Here is a 17,960-nt window from a genome sequence, read left to right on the forward strand (position 1 = left end):
CCACCAGTCCCACAAGCACCAGTGGTTTCAGTACCGGTACCTCCTATATCACAGATTTCAGGCTCAGTTGACTCAGGAGTCCCAGTTCCTTCACCTAAAGTACCAATTGCTCAGCCGCCACCACCACAATTTTCGATGCCGCCTGTAGCTCAAGTCACAGTGGTCTCCCAGGCTGAGGCTGTGGCTCCAACTCCCGTTCCTGGTCAAACAGGCCGTACCGGAATCTTACTTGAGTCTCGAAGGCGAAGTGGCAAACCTAAGCCCATGTTCAGTATGCCAGATGTGAAAAAGAACTCCCCCAATCCAGATCTTTTGTCAATGGTGCAGAACCTAGATGACAGGTCTATCAGACACAAGTATGTTTCACAACCCAATGAAGCTATGTATGATGATGCAGAGGAAGAGAGGACTGGTGAGGCAGGCATTGGAAGGGTACCTCCTCCAGTTGCACCCAAACCTCGAGTCATACATGAGGCCCCACAGATTCTTCAGGCTGGAGGAAAGGGAGCCCAACTATTTGCCCGAAGGCAGAGTCGCATGGGAATGTATGTTGTGGACACCCCACCTGAGACCCCTTACCAGCAGGAAGTGACAATTCACAATGAAGCCCAACTCCATGAACCCTCCCTAAACGCTTCCCTTCACTCTCAGTGGAAATACTCCCCAAATGTCCGTGCACCTCCACCGATTGGGTACAATCCACTCTTGGCCCCTACTATCCCTATGGGGCCTCAAAGGGATACAAACAAGCCAGACAGCAAGGGAAGAGGAGGATCTCAGAGAGAAGGCATCAAGGCTCTGGATTTCATGAGAAGGCAGCCATATCAGCTCAACTCTGCCATGTTCAACTATGGAGGCAGTGCCACTAATCTATCAGCCATGCCTTCATACCAGGCCCAGCAGGGTAATTACACAACGATGGTAGGCAGCTCATTGATCTCTCCTCGGCAGATACCACTCAAGACAGCCCGTGTATATGAAATCAAACGATTTTCCACTCCTACACCCATGTCTGCTCCTTCTCTGGCTCCAAAAGTCATTGCACCTCGCTCAGCCACCACTCTTGGAGAGCGTTTGACCCATTCTGGTATGACCTCCCCACCTCCTGCTGCTTTCGATCCAACTCCAGCACCACTAAGTGCCCCAAACCCAACTTTACCTCCCACCCAACCAGCAGGGCTTCCCAGCCTTCCAAAATTCTCTTCACCCTCTGTTCCAAATCCTGTGCCCCCTGGAGTCCCTACACCTTATGTTCCAGTATCATACACCCCTGGGCTCCAGACAGCCAAGCAGTTCCAGAGTGCTCCTGAGCTCAGCATCCTTTCTTCTTTGCCCCCAGTCAAGTCCAACCCAGTTCAGGCACCCAAACCACATTTTGTTGCCACTAAAGGAGGGATCCAGGCCCGTGTTTGGAGACCAGGAGCGTTCTGAACAGCAAAAAAATTACCATCACCCTTTGATTATGAACGATAAATTAATCAATCATAACTGTTATTAATGCTTTTTAAAGAAAAAATACCAGGAGTTGCAATTTCTCAAGTGGTATGATGATCGTTCTCAGTGTTGTTACATCAATATTAAAGAAGATATGCTTGACTGTTAGGTGGTTGTTTCAACTAAACAAGCATTCAGAATCTGTTATTTCTTTACTGTTAAGACTTTCCTGTATTCAACAGTAGTCCCAACTCTTAATTCAGCACTGAACATTAAACAAACAGAAACAGTCAAGCTTGCCAATGCCACTTCTCTCTTGGCACATTAACTTTGCTGCTAATACATCTAACTTCTTGGCTTGGCAATGATAATAGGGTATATTATCTCAATTACTGTACTGCATCATCTACAACATGCCTGTCCTGGAGGAGGTTTGTGTAAGGCTTCTGGAAATCTCTTTCACCAGTTTAGAGGTAAACCATATATTCAGGGCCTGTACTGAATTATTCTTTGAAACTTGAAATGAACAGCTGCAGTTCTGATCACAGGATTAAATCTAAAGAAGGATGTTGCTTGATCTTGACAGGAAAAGGAGGATAAAGGTTAAATCTTCAATGAGAACATTTATAACAAGAGGATAGTGCCTATTATCTCCTTTATATGAGATTTAGTGTGGAGAAAAAGAAACCATAGTAATCTTGCATCTCATAGGAGGATTTAAAAAAATAAAATAAAATTGACCTGATCATTGTGGATCTCTATAAGTGAAGCCACAGTTTGCACTTGCAAAGAGTCAGTGAGTTTGTGCCAAATACCTGTGCTCTCTATAGCCAGAAAGAAATGCTACCTTTTTAGCACAGGCTACATTCAGCAAGTGCCTGGGCCGTCACTGAATGTATACTCATCACTGGATATCTTTGCTTCCAGTTGCCATTTAGGCACGCCACAGTCTCCTTAGTCATGTTGCAGATATATGTAAATTCTTAATTTTATTAAATAAATAACACAGACGAAGGACGTGTATTTTATTTTGTTTAATTGTGATTTAATATTAAGAATTATTAATGAGAAGTTGATGCACTGAGAGGCAATAGCCTTTTTAAAAATGGGTTTAAGGAATGAGAGTTACTGTGGAAGGAAGATCATATAGATGTAGGGCTCTCAGTTAGATGACCGTTCATCTTCCATAAATGGTGATGATCAAATTTGATAAAACTGAGAAGTCTGAGTGATTACTTTTTGTATGAAATCCCACAGCCTGTAGATATTGCAAGAGTATGACAAAGGAAGTTTGTTTTGTGAAATCTTGTGGTAAATCTCAAGATGCTGAAGGAGGAAAGTACAGCAATTTTGCATCTTTCCATACATAATGGTTGTGATTAAAAAGTTAGGATCTAAATGGCAGTGCACTTGAAAGGCTGGGTATGTTAATGGAAACGAGTAAGAAACAAATAAATGGCAATGTTGCATTCAGGTGCAGAATTATTATACTTTTTTTTTTTTTTTTTTTTTACCACTTTTAAAGAATAGTTTATCCTAAAAGCATGTTTTCATAATATTATGGAAAAAAAATCTGTGCAATCATGTTGAGGTGTAAAATATGATATATTATATCTTGAATACAGTTAGAAGTAAGCGTGAAAATGTTTGCTTAGTAGAAGTTTATACTAACTAGGGGAGTACATATTTTAGACAAATAAAATTAGATCTGAAAGCCCTTCTTTTGTCTGAAATGTCTGATTTTACATCGCCCCCTGCTGCTCAGTGTCTGAACATACATTTTCCACAATGATGCTTCCTCTTACTCAAGATGTGCACATAAATAAATTTATTTATCTTACACAGCTTCTGAAAAATATTTTAATCATAATTAAACACATTAACAAACTCTATTAACAGCATTTTAGAAAACTTACTTTCTGTAAAATGCAAAAAAAAAAATAATTATTTGACTACGCTTCTGTTTGCCACTTCTAGGTATTACATTATATTTTAAGGACAGCATTTATATATAATATTATCCTTTTTAGACTGTGAATCATGTACATTTTTGCAATAGGTTTAGATGTTTAACAGTGTGGACGCTGAAGATGACCTCATCACACACTTTGGTCAAACAAGAAAAGCAGCTGAAAAATCTTGGGAAAAGTGTGCCTCTGTATGGAGTTCTAAGCTTTGCTACTTAAAAGAAAAATCTATTAAATAAACACAGAAATAATAAAAGCATTCCTACAATATCTTCAAAAACGACTTTGAGAATTTAGATGAGGTAATGCAGAGGAAAAAGTAGACTGCATTTCTTTTTAGCTTGCAGTAAATACTAGTTTTAATACATTCAGCTTTAAAGCCACACATGAGGTTTGTACTTGGAACTCTGAGCCTGTCATGAGGTTGCAGTCCTGAGAATTACATCGTCATACTACCCTCTACAGGAAACTGTGAAGACCATTCCCAACACTTGTGAATCAAAATTGCTCACACAGTATCTCATATTTATGAGACTAACAGTTACAATGATGAGATTTCAAATCATTATTATGAGACTGAATTTATTTTTTTCTCAACATAAGAGGAAATATACAAATCTGTTCTTAAATGATGTCTTGTCCACATTGAAATACATTCATTCATTATCCATACCGCTTTGTCCGATCAAGGTTTGCAGGGGAGCTGGAGCCTATCCCAGCAGCCTTTGGTGGGGTACACCCTGGACAGGTCACCTTGAAATACAACTTAAATTGAATTTTTGATTCTTAAAAGTGTGGTTCAAGCTATGTGAGAATTAATACTACATCTGCACATATGAAACACTGCTGAAAAAAACCTTTTAAATCTAGAATTCATCCATGAATGAGGGTTTTTGAGTTTTCCCATATTCTCTAATGCAACTGATGTCATGGTCTGACATAACCTTTAGGGTTCCAGCAGAGGTTTGATGTGGCATTGAAGTTAAGAGCCCATTGTGGTAGAGCAGGGATCACCAACTATGGTCCTCGAGAGCAGGTGTTCTTCCATTCATCCATCCATCTTCTGCCGGTTATCCTGGGTCGGGTCACGTGGGCAGCAGCCTAAGCAGGGAAGCCCAGACTTCCCTTTCCCCAGCAACATTTGCCAACTCTACCGGGGGGATCCCGAGGCGTTCCCAGGCCAGCCGAGATATATAATCTCTCCAGCGTGTCCTGGGTCTTCCTCAGGGTCTCCTCCCAGAGGGATGTGCTCGGAACACCTCACCAGGGAGGTCCAGGAGGCATCCTGACCAGATGCTTGAGCCACCTTAACTGGTTCCTCTCGATGCGGAGGAGCAGCGGCTCTACTCTGAGCCCCTCCCGGATGACCGAGCTCCTCACCCTATCTCTAAGGGAGAGCCCGGCCACCCTGCGGAGGAAACTCATTTCAGCCGCCTGTATACGAGATCTCATTCTTTCGGTCACGACCCACAGCTCATGACCATAGGTGAGGGTAGGAACGTAGATTGACTGGTAGATTGAGAGCTTCGCCTTCTGGCTCAGCTCCTTCTACACCACAACAGACCGGCGCAGAGTCCGCATTACTGCAGACACCGCACCGATCCATCTGTTGATCTCACGCTTCCCTCCCTCACTTGTGAACAAGACCCCGAGATATTTAAACTCCTCCACTTGAGGCAGGGCCTCACTCCCGACCCCGAGAGGGCAATCCACCCTATTCCGGTTGAGGACCATGGTCTCAGATTTGGAGGTGCTGATTCTTATCCCAGCCACTTCACACTCGGACACTGTATGAGCTGTGAGAGCGAGGTGCAAGTGAGAGCTGGATATCAAGACCAGATGAAGCCAACAGGACCCCGTCATCTGCAAAAAGCAGAGACCCAATCCTGAGGCCACCAAACCAGATCCCCTCAACACCTCGGCTACGCCTAGAAATTATGTCCATATAAGTTATGAACAGAATTAGCGATAAAGGGCAGCCTTGGCAGAGTCCAACCCTCACCGGAAACAAATCTGACTTACTACCGGCAATGCGAACCAAGCTCTGACACCTGTCGTACAGGGACTAGACAGCTTGTACAAGGGGGTCCGGTACCCCATACTCCCGGAGCACCCCCCACAGGAGCCCCTGTGGGACACGGTCGAACGCCATCTCCAGGTCCACAAAGCACATGTAGACTGGTTCAGCAAACTCCCATGCCCCCTCCAGGACCCCAAAGAGGGTATAGAGCTGGTCCACTGTTCTGCAACCAGGACGAAAACCACACTGCTCCTCCTTAATCTGAGATTCGACTATCCGGTGGACCCTCCTCTCCAGGACCCCTGAACAGACCTTACCAGGGAGGCTGAGCAGTGTGATACCCCTGTAATTGGAACACACCCTCTTAAAAAGGGGGACCACCACCCCAGTCTGCCAATCCAGCGGCACTGTCCCCGATGTCCACGCGATGCTGCAGAGGCGTGTCAGCCAGCACAGCCCCACAGCATCCAGACCCTTAAGGAACTCCGGACGGATCTCATTCACCCCCGGGGCCTTGTCGCCAAGGAGCTTTTTGACCACCTCAGCGACTTCAGCCCCAGATATAGCAGAGTCCACCCCTGAATCCCCCAGCTCTGCTTCCTCATTGGAAGACGTGTTGGTAGGATTGAGGAGGTCTTCAAAGTATTCCCTCCACCGACCCACAACGTCCCGAGTTGAGGTCAGCAGCTCGCCATCGCCACTGTACATAGTATTGACGGAGCACTGCTTCCCCCTCCTGAGCCGCCGGATGGTGGACCAGAATCGCCTTGAAGCCATCCGCAAGTCTTTCTCCATGGCCTCGCCGAACTCCTCCCATGCCCAAGTTTTTGCCTTGGCGACAGCCGAAGCCGCATGCTGCTTAGCCTGTCGGTACCCATCAGCTGCCTCCAGAGTCCCACAAGATAAGAAGGCACGATAGGACTCCTTCTTTAGCTTGACGGCATCCCTCACTGCTGGTGTCCACCAACGAGTCCTGGGATTACCACCACGACAGGCACCAACGACCTTACAGCCACAGCTCCGGCTGGCCACCTCAACAATAGAGGCACGGAACACAGCCCATTCGGACTCAATGCCCCCCGCCTCACTCGGGACATGTTTGAAGCTCTGCTAAAGATGGGAGTTGAAACTCACTCTGACGGGGGACTCAGCCAGACATTCCCAGCAGACCCTCATAACACGTTTGGGCCTACCAGATCTAACCGGGTTCCTCCCCCACCACCTGAGCCAACTCACCACCAGGTGGTGATCAGTTGACAGCTCCACCCTCCTCTTCCATGGAGCTTCCAAGGCATGTGGCCGCAGGTCCGACAATACAATAAAAATACTATAAAACAATGCTATAAAATCGATCATTGAACTGCGGCCGAGGGATGCCTGATGTCAGGTGTACACATGGACACTCTTATGTTGGAACCTGGTGTTTGTTATGGACAATCCATGATGAGCACAGAAGTCCAATGACTAAACACCATTTGGATTCAGAGGGGGGGGGGATGCCTCCCAATCACTGCCCTCCAGGTCTCACTGTCATTGCCCACGTGAGCATTGAAGTCCCCCAGCAGAACAATGGAGTCCGCAGAAGGAGCACCCTCCAGCACTCCCTCCAAGGACTCCAGAAAGGGTGGGTACTCCGAACTGCTGTTCGGTGCATAAGCACAGACAACAGTCAGGACCCGTCCCCCCACCTGAGGGCGGAAGGAACCTATCCTTTCATCTACTGAGGTAAACCCCAACGTGCAGGCACCAAGCCGGGGACTGATGAGAATGCCCACACCTACTCTGTGCCTATCACAATGAGCAACTCCAGAGTGGAAGAAGGTCCAGTCCCTCTCGAGGGTACTGGTTCCAGAGCCCAAGCCATGCGTTGAGGTGAGTCCAACTATATCTAGTCGGAACTGCTCAACCTCGCGCACAAGCTCATGCTCCTTCCCCACCAGAGAGGGGACATTCCACGTCCCTAGAGCCAGCTTCTGCAGCTGGGGATCAGTCCACCAGGGTCCCAGCCCCTTCTAGGGGTCGGGTGCTCACATTGCACCCAACCGGACCCCATGGCCCGGCCACCAGACGCTCGCTCTCGTACCCCACCCCCAGGCCTGACTCCAGAGGGGGGTCCCAGTAACCCGTGTCCAGGCAAGGGAACAATCATGCCCAGGTTGGTCATCATCATAGAGGTCGATGAACCGTGCTTGGTCTGGTCCCTCCCCTAGATACCTGTTTGCCATGGATGACCCTACCAGGGGCATAAAGCCCTAGACAACATAGCTTCTAGGATCTTCGGGACACACAAACCCCTCCACCACAATAAGGTGATGGCTCAGGAAGGGGGGCAGGTGTTCTTCAGGTATTAAATTCTTCCCTGCAGCAGCACGCCTGATTCAAATGAATGGGTCCGACTTGTGCAGAACTGACAAACTGTTGGAGATCCATTTTATTTTAATCATGTGTGCTGCAGCAGGGAAACATTCAATACCTGCAGGATACTGTCCCTCAAGACCTGTAGTTGGTGATCTTTGTGAAAGACATTCTTAATTATACTTTTCTAAATCAGAAGTATTCTTTCACATTTTTACATAAAATAGGACTAAAAGTCTAAAATGTTGTCAATATTCTTTGGTACATATGAATAAATATCAGTTATTTTACTTAATTTTCTTCAAATTAAAGTAAAATAACAAGATTTCTAAAGAAAAAAATATGTGTTAAACCTTAGGTATGTTAACTGAAGCGTTTTTCCGTGCTAATTTGAGCATTAGCCCCCAAGTGGTGCTGCAGCACCTTAGTGTGCTGGACTTCTCTCTGGCAGAACAGAGCGAGAAGGGCGTTTTGATGCCATTCACACTCTGAGGGTGCCTATATATAGGGCTGTTAATATCCAAACAGAAGACTATTTATATGTAATGAAAATGACAGTTTGCCAGGTCGCTAATTTAATCAAGACTTAGTTCTTAATTTAACAGCTATAAAAAGATTGAATAAAAAATATAACTGGGTCAAGTTTCTGGAAAGTTTCTATTTCAAGATGTGCTTAAAACATCATCCACTTCAGTTTCCATGGGACGGATGTTCCAGTAACAAAGTGAACTACAATATGATTTAACGTCTTCCTCCTTCTGGTCATCCTGACATATGGCTGGCATGTGATTCCCATGGACTTAATTTCCTCAAAAGATCTTCTACAATCAAAACAAGAATATTCCAAGTTTTCCAAGTTGGAATACGTTAGCAGCATGAACACTAAAATGACAAAAAGTATATTAAAACAAATATTGAAAACACTCTACTTGTTCAGAAACAAGACTGAAATTACTTTAGGCAAACTAAGTTGATACATCATCAGATTTGGGATTCCTTAAGATGTATCTAGTCAGTACTAACAAATAAGGAGTAAAGACTTGCTATTTTAGGAAAAGTCAACACAAGAACATGTGTAGATAAGTAAGAATTCAGTGAAATATAGTGTAAGATATAGTATGCAGTGAGATAGTATAACTGCTACAAACATCTACATAGGAGACATGAAATAAAAATATTCTAAAGTTTGAATAAAAGAGAGAGAGACAGAGAAAGGGCCATCAAAAAGTAAAATTAGCAAAAGCTGAACATCCATTTATTTATTTTCTTGTGTGAAAAAGATGAGAAAACCAAGTAAAAAAAAGTGGGGGTCTCTGCTTTTTAGTCTGAAAATAGAGTCAAAGTTCTAAGCTGAATATTCCTAGAAACATGTAGATCAGGGGCATTAAACTCCAGTCCTCGAGGGCCGGCATCCGGAAGGTTTTTCTAGTTGTTTCTTGGATCCAGCTGATTCATATCAGATGGATCCAGCAGCTTCTTGTCAACATATTTATGAATTTCGGTCAGAGAGCATGGAGACAACAAAAACCTGCAGGTTACCGGCCCTCGAGGTCTGGAGTTTGACACCTGTGATGTAGATCATTATGGAGACCACCTTCTTTGCCATTTTTTAAGGATTTGTTGCCACTAGTGGCTTTAACTTGAAAGTAGACAAGAAAAATGGCCAAGACAGAGGGGGATGCCATACAACAAGGGGCTGCAGACGGAGGCTTGAATCTGGGCCAACTGTGTTGATGAGGTTCAACCTGTACACAGAGCGGTCACTCAACAAGCTGAACTACCTGGCATCCCTTTCCTCCCCATTTTGGTGCCAAATGACAAGATAAATTGAAACCTCATCCAAAACAGAGCAGTTTTCTGAAATGCCTACAAACTTTTCTAGATCTTTACAGTGATTCTGCAAATCTGTGTGGCTTTTGCATGTTCTCCCGGTACCAATCATCAAAATAAACGTTGTTCTTTTGGCCACGCTCTGTCATATTCCCACAATCTTTACATCACATTTCATAAAATCCAGTAAAGTTCTTTCTTCTGATGTCACCAGCACATAACATTTAACATATTTAAAATGTTCAAATAATTCCCGGGTGAAGAATCTAATTGTTCTGGCATGATAAACCTTATCACAATTTCTGTTTCCTTTTTTTCCTGAATCAATTTGTGGAGTATGACTTGCTTGGATTTGGCATTCTGAATGACACTGCACACACTTGTTCAGTGTTACCAAGCTGACTTATGGCTAAAATATTGTCATGCAGACAGTAGTACAGAATGCATCTCACAATAAGCAAATAAGTAAATCTAGATAAGCAAATAATAAATTTAGATTTGTTTGCACAAGGTGTTCAAACCATTTAAATTGTATCTGACACCTGTGTTTAAACACATCCCTTAAAGTCGCATGATGCACCAGAGACATTGAAAATGTGACAATTGAGTATCAAATTAGAGTACAGCTGGAAGTACCGGCGCAAAGCATCCGTTTGAAACACAAGCTGACGTTGCCCATATGATGCATATATTTCCTTAACCTTTAGCTTTTACAAATTCTCCTTTTACTCTCAACATCTTTCTGCAAACTCGAAACGCAGCCGAGAGTCCTCTGAGGTTATATCTTATGACTGAGTTCTCTTCCACTCGTTCTTTGCGACTAAATATAGGCTCCTTAGCCATCTGTGAGAATGATTTTGTTCCCTTAATATCACCATCAGCACTTTCAGCTGGCCAACAGAGACTTCTCCACCCGTCTTAATGCCCCCCTCCCCATTCCGTGTTCATTCCCCCAACCTCAGCCTTCTCCTCCTGTCTTGACATCAACTCTCCTGCCACCCACACCCCCAACCCTGTGGAAGATCTGTTGAGTGTTGGGTGGCTTTTGCACCTCCCAGGACCTGAGTCCAGCTATACGTGGGGTCAGAGGCACTGAGGGATTTGTAAACTTGTGATCGAGATTGAGATCTTCTGCACCGTTTGGTATTTATAGGTCTACCTCTCCTCCCAAGATTACCACAGAAACCCGGTGAGTGGATCTAAACCTGTCTGTGTGCTTTCTTGCCAAATAATTGAACACGAGTTTGGATTTCATCCCTGGATTTAGAATAAATGAGGAAAGACATTAAAGGTGGGCTGTATTTCCCCAGTCATAAATTCAGTGTGCTGTGCAGTAGATGATATAGTAACAGAAGCAAATCACAACAATGATGAGTTAAATTTAGTGCTTGTTTTGAAAATGATAATTATACCAATGATTAGAAGTAAAATGGCAGTAGAATAAAAACACCTGTTGACTTTTGTTATACTTTTCAATATGACCAAAAAAAAAAAAAGGTTGAATGTGCAAGCTGTCCCTCGCTGTGGACATTAAGAGCTTTTATATGGTGTCACCAGATCCTGACAGGGGGTGGTAAATCTAAGTGCAGAGCTCCTTAAGCTCCTTGCAATTATCTCTGAGAATTAAAGCAGTGCCAGGAATCCTCCTTGTAAACATCAGACTCCTTTCTGAGAGGGGATCAAACATACATTTACAATAGTTTTTCTGGAGGTGTGGATTGTGTTCTTAAGAGTTTTGTCGAGCCCATTTGATCGTCGAATGACGCCATTACATGTCGCTAAAATGTCTTGGCTGGAAATGGATTTTAAAAATAGCTGCAGTGGGTTAAGTTACAGCCACTAGATGTGATGTGATGTTTTGCTACTTGACTGGGCCTTAAAGAAACTGTTGAAGCTGAATATGCTGACACTCGTGTCAGAGGAATAAAAAAATTATGCAACGCAGGAGATAATAAAAGAATGTGGGTTTGGACCATCGTGAGACAGATTAGTTTTACCCTACTGATGATGTGTTGCTGCAATTACTATTGCAACAACACATCATTCAGCAGGCAAGGCAGGGTTTTATAAAATAGCTTGTATAATGGCAACGTGTGTAAAGACTGGAAAATATCTTGGCATACGAGATAAGGAAAGTATTACACCCACTTTTCTCACTTATATGCAGCATGTTGAGGAATGTGATCATATGATATTAATAATTCTAATGCCCTGTAATTACCCTGAAGCCCTTTGACTTACATTGTTAGAATTTATTGATGACTAATTTTTGCCAAAACTACAGCGTGCTTCTGTTTATATTGACGCAATCTGTGTACAGATCCCATGTCCCTAAACAAAACTGAAACACATTGAGCTATACGTTTCCTTTGGGACAGACATCTGTTCCACGGGGGAATGTGTGGAATCTGGGGGCACTGACACCCCTTGAAGTTGAAAATTGAGGAGGGCCCATGCTGTCAGCCTGTCTGTTACATTCAGATCTCATAGATTCACTTTCAGGCATTAAGAGTGGCTGTAGGTGTTGATAGTGTGGAGTAATCTTGAAACACGGATAGGAATCAATTATAAATGGAAATGAAAACACTTCTTGACTGATTTTGACATATTTGACCTGTTTGTTGATTCAGTTTCTCTTTTTCCGATTAGTTTTGTTTCATCTTACTGTAAGCATTCTGAAACTGTACACTTTATGTTGAGTTTTGCCCTGAATAAAATCTATTCTGACATAAGCTTGTTTTTCCTCACTTAAAAACAAGACTTCAATTTCTGAGTAAAAAAAGCGTTCATTATACTCTATATTTAAATAACCAGAAATTACGTTTTATGTTGTTTTTTTTCCCCCATAACCCTCCAGTCATGCCTCTGGGAACACCTGCACCCCTAAGCAAGCGGAAAAAGCCTGCAAAGATCATAACTGACCTGTCACATATCAGTCAAAATGGTAAGGCTGAGACGAAACAATGTGAATGTGAAGTTGCCGCTGCAACTCATCACAAATGCAGCATGCACCAGTCGGTACTTTAGATACGGTACAATCTCATCCAATAATAGGCACAAAATGAAAGATACCATGTAACATACTACAACTGCATGTCTTGGAAATTTTTGTTTGTTTTTTTATGATTTTGTATTTCTTATAAACCACCTCTTAATTTTTATGATTAATTTAATCATTTTCATGAGTAAATATGCCAAATAATGTAGTTTTATTATCTGTTTGGAAGAGGATGTATGCACACAAAAGAGAGGAGAAATGTTGAAGGTAAAGTTGAATAAGCAATTTAAAGGCAGTTTACTGATAGCACAATGGCTAACACTAGCATCTCTTGCTGCATCTTTTACCTTGAATTGTAACGTTCATCAACCTAAACCATCCATAGATTTATTGATTGTCATAGATACTGTTTAAATATATATCATCTTACTTAGAGTATGACTCGGAACCTGAGGCATCAGAGTTTGATCTGGGAACAAAGATCAGGACACCTAAAGACATCATGCTGGAAGAGCTTTCCCTCATGAAGAATCGGGGCTCCAAGATGTTTAGGATGAGGCAGCAGAGAGTTGAGAAGTTCATCTACGAGAATAATCCTGACATCTTCAGCAGCGAGTCAATGGTGAGAGATTAGTTTGGGGGGGTGAACAAAGTCCAGCAACAATAATCTCAAAATGAGCTGAATCTGTGTTAATAACACATACAGTTTTAAATATCCAGAAATGTAATGGAGAAATATGAGCTCATGATATTTATCATTCTGATGCCGTCTTCTGGAAATGCTTGTTTTGTCAAACAACTTTATCTAAATAATGTTAGGAATTTTTGAAAAACATCTTGTACCAGGAATAAAATCAGTCAAGTAGATATGAAGTCACCTGGTCAATATTTAGATAGCTATAACCTGGTGTCAGGAAATGACTGTCAGCGCAGCCTAATAAATTTTCATAGCATGAGAGTTTCATGTCTACAAGCAAAAAAAAAAAAAGAGAAAAAAGATAAAAAGACACCAAAAGAACTCAAAGCGATTCGTAAAATTTCTCATGTGCAACATCTTCTTAATCAAAATGACGATGTGATGATCACATTTGTTTCAGGACAACCTCCAGAAGTTTGTTCCCTCTCTGGGAGGTCAGATAGGAGGTCAGATGATAAATGTTGGCGGGCACCATGTTAGCAAAGAATACGGACACCCGTACTTAGGAATGATGCCTGGAGTCGGAGGAGCACCTGTGCCTCCTCCAAAACCCGGAAGCCGAGGTGTGGGAGAAGGAGGAGCAGGCAGCGCAGGAGGAGTTGGAGGTGCAGGAGGAATTGGAGGTGCAGGAGGTGGAAAAGATGAAAAGGGAGAGGGGGGAAGTGAGTTGTCTCATCTAAAAGGTTGGTATCTTTTTTTTTAATATACCATTTTCAGGAGGCGTCATTGTTGCTCAAGGCAAAATAAAAGCATGAGCAGAGAAGAAACTGCGCTGCATGAATGTAGCTACATTTACACACTGGCAACTCTAGACTAAAACTAGCTGTTTGGACAAAAGAAAAAAAGAAAAGAAAGAAATATACTTCATGGAGAAACAATGTGCTTTGTTTTACATCGGTCTGTGTATGAATAAATGAGAGATTATGCTGAATGTTACGGTGGGAACATCAGAACCCAGCCAGGCTGATAGCTCTAATCAATCGTCTTCTCATTTACATATCTAAAAAGTGGTTTATCTCTGTATGAAGACCTTCCAACAAATGCAGCTTTGACTCCCAAAATGTAAAGCTGTAAAGCAACATATTAAAAAAAAAAAAAAAAAAAAAAAAAAAAAAATGAATAGGATGATCAGCAAATTATTGATAACAAACCTGAATATCCAGGAAATGTTAAGAGTTTTTAAAGTGTTTTATCTTTTTTAATTTTGAAATGAATGCCTACAAAAGATATGAAATATTTACTATTTGGCACTGGAAAAAATTTATAGAAAAAAAGAGAATGCATCTAAAAAACGTTGGTATGTTGACAACGTTGCCTGTTTTCGATTAGATATATGTTTGAAATAATGAGTCTTAAGACTCTCTTGTCATTTAGATTTTACATGATACCCAGATGTTCTTTGGAAAAATGGATATAAATTATTATTTCATTTGTTCCCTCTGTGGATGTTCTCATGACAGGAGGTCGAAAAGATAACACCAAGATGCAGCTTTATGTGAAGACGTATGTGTCACCATGGGAAAAGGCCATGAAGGGGGATGAGAATCTACTATCCACTCTAAAATTTTCAATGCCTGGTCCCATTACCCAAAAAGATGAACGCAAGTACAAGTGCTTTAACAGGTAGGTCCCTCCGTGTCTGATTTTGTACGTGATTTGTGACAAACTGGAGTTTTAATCTGCCTGTCTTCTCACCTTGCTTTGCCAGGACTGCTATGCCCTTTGGAGGGATTGAAAAGGCCAATCAGCTCATGAGATTCCAGCTGCCAGACCCTGAAGCAACCAAAGAGGAGCCTGAACCTGCAGTGGTGTACCAACATGACATTGGCTGCCGGCCCTCTTTCAACCGTACTCCTATTGGCTGGGTGGGCAGTACTGAACCCAGCAGCATTCACATGGAGACGGATGCCGTGCCATTTGATGGAGAGACCGACGAGCTGTGAAAACAAATACAGTGATTACACTAATTGTGCAAATATTCACATCATGCAAGCATGACTGAATGGATAAATCTTAGCAGGCACATACAAATTAGGTGAATCTAAAATTCTCTGTTGTACTAGTGAGTTTGAATGTCTCGGTGTGGATAACTGAAAGTGTACATGACTTGTAGACATCCTCCAATCTTACTCTGCATTAAAAATGAAGCTGTTGGTGTAATGGTGAAATTAAACATCAAATGTTGTTTGTTACGCATTAATGACAGCTTTAAAACGTCAGGGAAGTTGTTCTCATGAGAAGCTGCAGGATTCATCAGCGAAGAAAGAATAAATAATGTGGGGAAGAGAAGATTTACGCTGTTGATGTTGTGCATGCTGTCTAAACGTGCTTGTGATGTCATATTTATTTCCTATTGCCTTTTTCTTGTTATCATTTTCTGATCAGTTGTAGAGCCATAATCCCCCCTCCTTCCTTTCCAAACCTGTCTAATTCAGTATGCATGCTGTTGTTAATCCCACACAACAATAAACTATGACACTCCTCTTGTGATTAAAATATGAAGGGATAAAACAAATGTCTAAATCCTTTATCCTTTTAAGAACAAAATTTATTTTTGCCTGACGAAAAAATGTGCAGCTCCTTTGAGACAATGGTTAGCAATAAAAAATATTTCAGTGAATTATTTCACAATTCGCTGCTCTATAGAGCAAAACAAGCAGAAAATACATTTAAGTCTTAAAACTCTTCCAGATGAGTGCTGCCAGCTGTTTTTAGATGTTTAATGATAATTTAAAGATCATTCTGACTAGTTTATAATATATTTGACAGCTTTGGATTTATTTACTTCTCTTTATCTGATCAGATAAAATGTGTTTTTTAATAGTAAGAAGTGACAGGAGGCAGACCCACCATACATACAGTTGTGCTCATAAGTATTCATATCCTTTCATTAAAGATAAGGCTGAATTTACAAAAGTCACTCAAATAACTGGAGACTTTAAAAAGGAACAATAACTAAAAATTTGTAAAAAGATAATTTAGTCATATAAGACACTGATTTTTTTCATTTAATTGAGTTAAAGAAAGAAAACAAACAAACAAACAAATTGGTCCTGGACAAATTACAGCATTTTTCTGTTGAATAATCTGATTGAGAGGAACAGAAATCACCTGACTGTAGCTGAAACAACAAAGGATTGTTCAACAAAATATTAGTTTATGAGTGATGTAATATGTAAGAAATTATCTTATATTTAAAAAAAAAAAAAAATTTCTATTGAACCAGAATTAGAAAATAATGAAATGATTTTCATAAAATTTTTATTTATCATTACTTTAGTAAATTTCAGCTTATTTTACAGGCAGCTGTTTTTTTCCTTCTTTAATGAAAGGGTATGTATAAATATGAGCACAACTGTATGCAGTTTGATACATTGCAAAATATCTAAAATAATATGAAACTACAAAACAAACAAACCAAAAACAAAGTAATAATCTAATCAAGATCCTCTGATTAATTAAACCTTTCAAATAAATACAACATAATTAAAATCTGTCAAAAGAAATTGACCAATTATTTAATCACAGAACTTTTCAGCAGAAGTTTACATCCACTTCCGTACAGTTGGGGGCGTCAGTGTTGTACTAAGTTGTAACTCAACGTGAAAGAAGGAGAAGATGAAGAAGACAGTACCTTTGAATGATACCGGGAGCACTTTTATCCGCAGTAATGTCTACAATTAACAACAGAGCAATGGACACCAGCCCATCATTTGGTAACGTTATAACACACGCACGTTAGTAGCTATCTTTACTAGCAGCTAAAGTGCCATTTAGTAAAGCTCACGGAATTTTTATGGCAATGTTGGAATAAAACAATTGCAAGAAAGCCTGCACATACGCCTGCTATGTGTCTGTGGTTCCGCTATAGACTCTAATACAGAAGAAACGACTTGGGAATGTCGTTCGTTGACGCTAACATTAGCTTTATAGACCATTCTGATCACGTGACTTGTACGTCGGCGACGTTCGTACGTAGGTGGTTAAAAGGTAAACAAAGCAGGCGTACTGCTACAGGTGTGATAAAAAAAAAAAGCTCCCCCAAGCTCCCCCTCCTTCACCGGGGTCGCAGCCTTTCACTAGACTGTGGAGAACATGAGTCTGTTTTTGTGGAGTATGGAACAAACTTTATGGACTCAATAAAAGTTTTTTTTTTTTTTTTTGCCCCAGTCTGTAAAGCGCCTTGAGATTGTATTGCCGTGATTTGACGCTTTATAAATAAAGTTGAATTGAACAGCAGCCACTACGAGCCTGCTTATAACTATCATTTTTGCAGGCTGTTGGGTGAGTGTGATGATTTCGATAAGACAGTCAAACACTTGATTAGCAAGACATCACAATTGTATATTCCAATTACAACTAAAATGGTACATTATGCTGTTATTAACCCCCTTGTACTGTATTTGATTTATTATTGTTCATTCAGGCAGATCTTCTTCATCTCTACATTTTCTTTTTAAATAGTCAGCAACAGCTTCATTTGGTTGTATTTAACATGATAAAGTTTAAAATGTTTAACTGTTTAAAGAAATACATATAAATAAATTAGTTTAGACAGACAGACAGACACTATGCTTTGATAATTGATTTGGCCAAAATTATTTTGTATGGCACTCATTATGGAAATGGAGAACTTAACTGCGCTGCAGACAGTCTCAG

General features: G+C 41.3%; 2 protein-coding genes across 2 annotated transcripts in view; both read left to right on the forward strand.

The window, feature by feature from the left end:
- synpo2la (synaptopodin 2-like a) overlaps nucleotides 1–3,153 on the forward strand; it is a 10,280-nt gene extending 7,127 nt beyond the window's left edge. Inside the window, exon 4 of the mRNA XM_079248624.1 lies at nucleotides 1–3,153. This exon is cut by the window's left edge and continues 1,178 nt beyond it. Coding sequence (XP_079104750.1) covers nucleotides 1–1,431 — 1,431 coding nt within the window. The 3' untranslated portion in view covers nucleotides 1,432–3,153.
- A 7,412-nt stretch (nucleotides 3,154–10,565) lies between these two features.
- On the forward strand, nucleotides 10,566–15,816 carry myoz1a (myozenin 1a). Its single transcript, XM_079248919.1, has 6 exons — nucleotides 10,566–10,795; nucleotides 12,464–12,550; nucleotides 13,039–13,226; nucleotides 13,702–13,984; nucleotides 14,762–14,924; nucleotides 15,010–15,816. Exons 2-6 carry the CDS (start codon nucleotides 12,466–12,468, stop codon nucleotides 15,242–15,244), a joined length of 954 nt encoding a protein of 317 aa, XP_079105045.1. The 5' UTR covers nucleotides 10,566–10,795; nucleotides 12,464–12,465; the 3' UTR covers nucleotides 15,245–15,816.
- Nucleotides 15,817–17,960: the final 2,144 nt, after the last annotated feature.

The sequence above is a fragment of the Telmatherina bonti genome (assembly GCF_933228915.1).
Source record: "Telmatherina bonti genome assembly, chromosome: 11".
Taxonomy (NCBI): Eukaryota; Metazoa; Chordata; class Actinopteri; order Atheriniformes; family Telmatherinidae; genus Telmatherina; species Telmatherina bonti.

Bases quoted from the DNA above. Each gene is read 5' to 3' on its own strand.
- myoz1a (XM_079248919.1), top strand. From the start codon at position 12,466: ATGCCTCTGGGAACACCTGCACCCCTAAGCAAGCGGAAAAAGCCTGCA. The intron at 12,551-13,038 runs GTAAGGCTGAGA...CATCTTACTTAG, and splicing joins GTCACATATCAGTCAAAATG to AGTATGACTCGGAACCTGAG. The intron at 13,985-14,761 runs GTTGGTATCTTT...TTCTCATGACAG, and splicing joins TGAGTTGTCTCATCTAAAAG to GAGGTCGAAAAGATAACACC.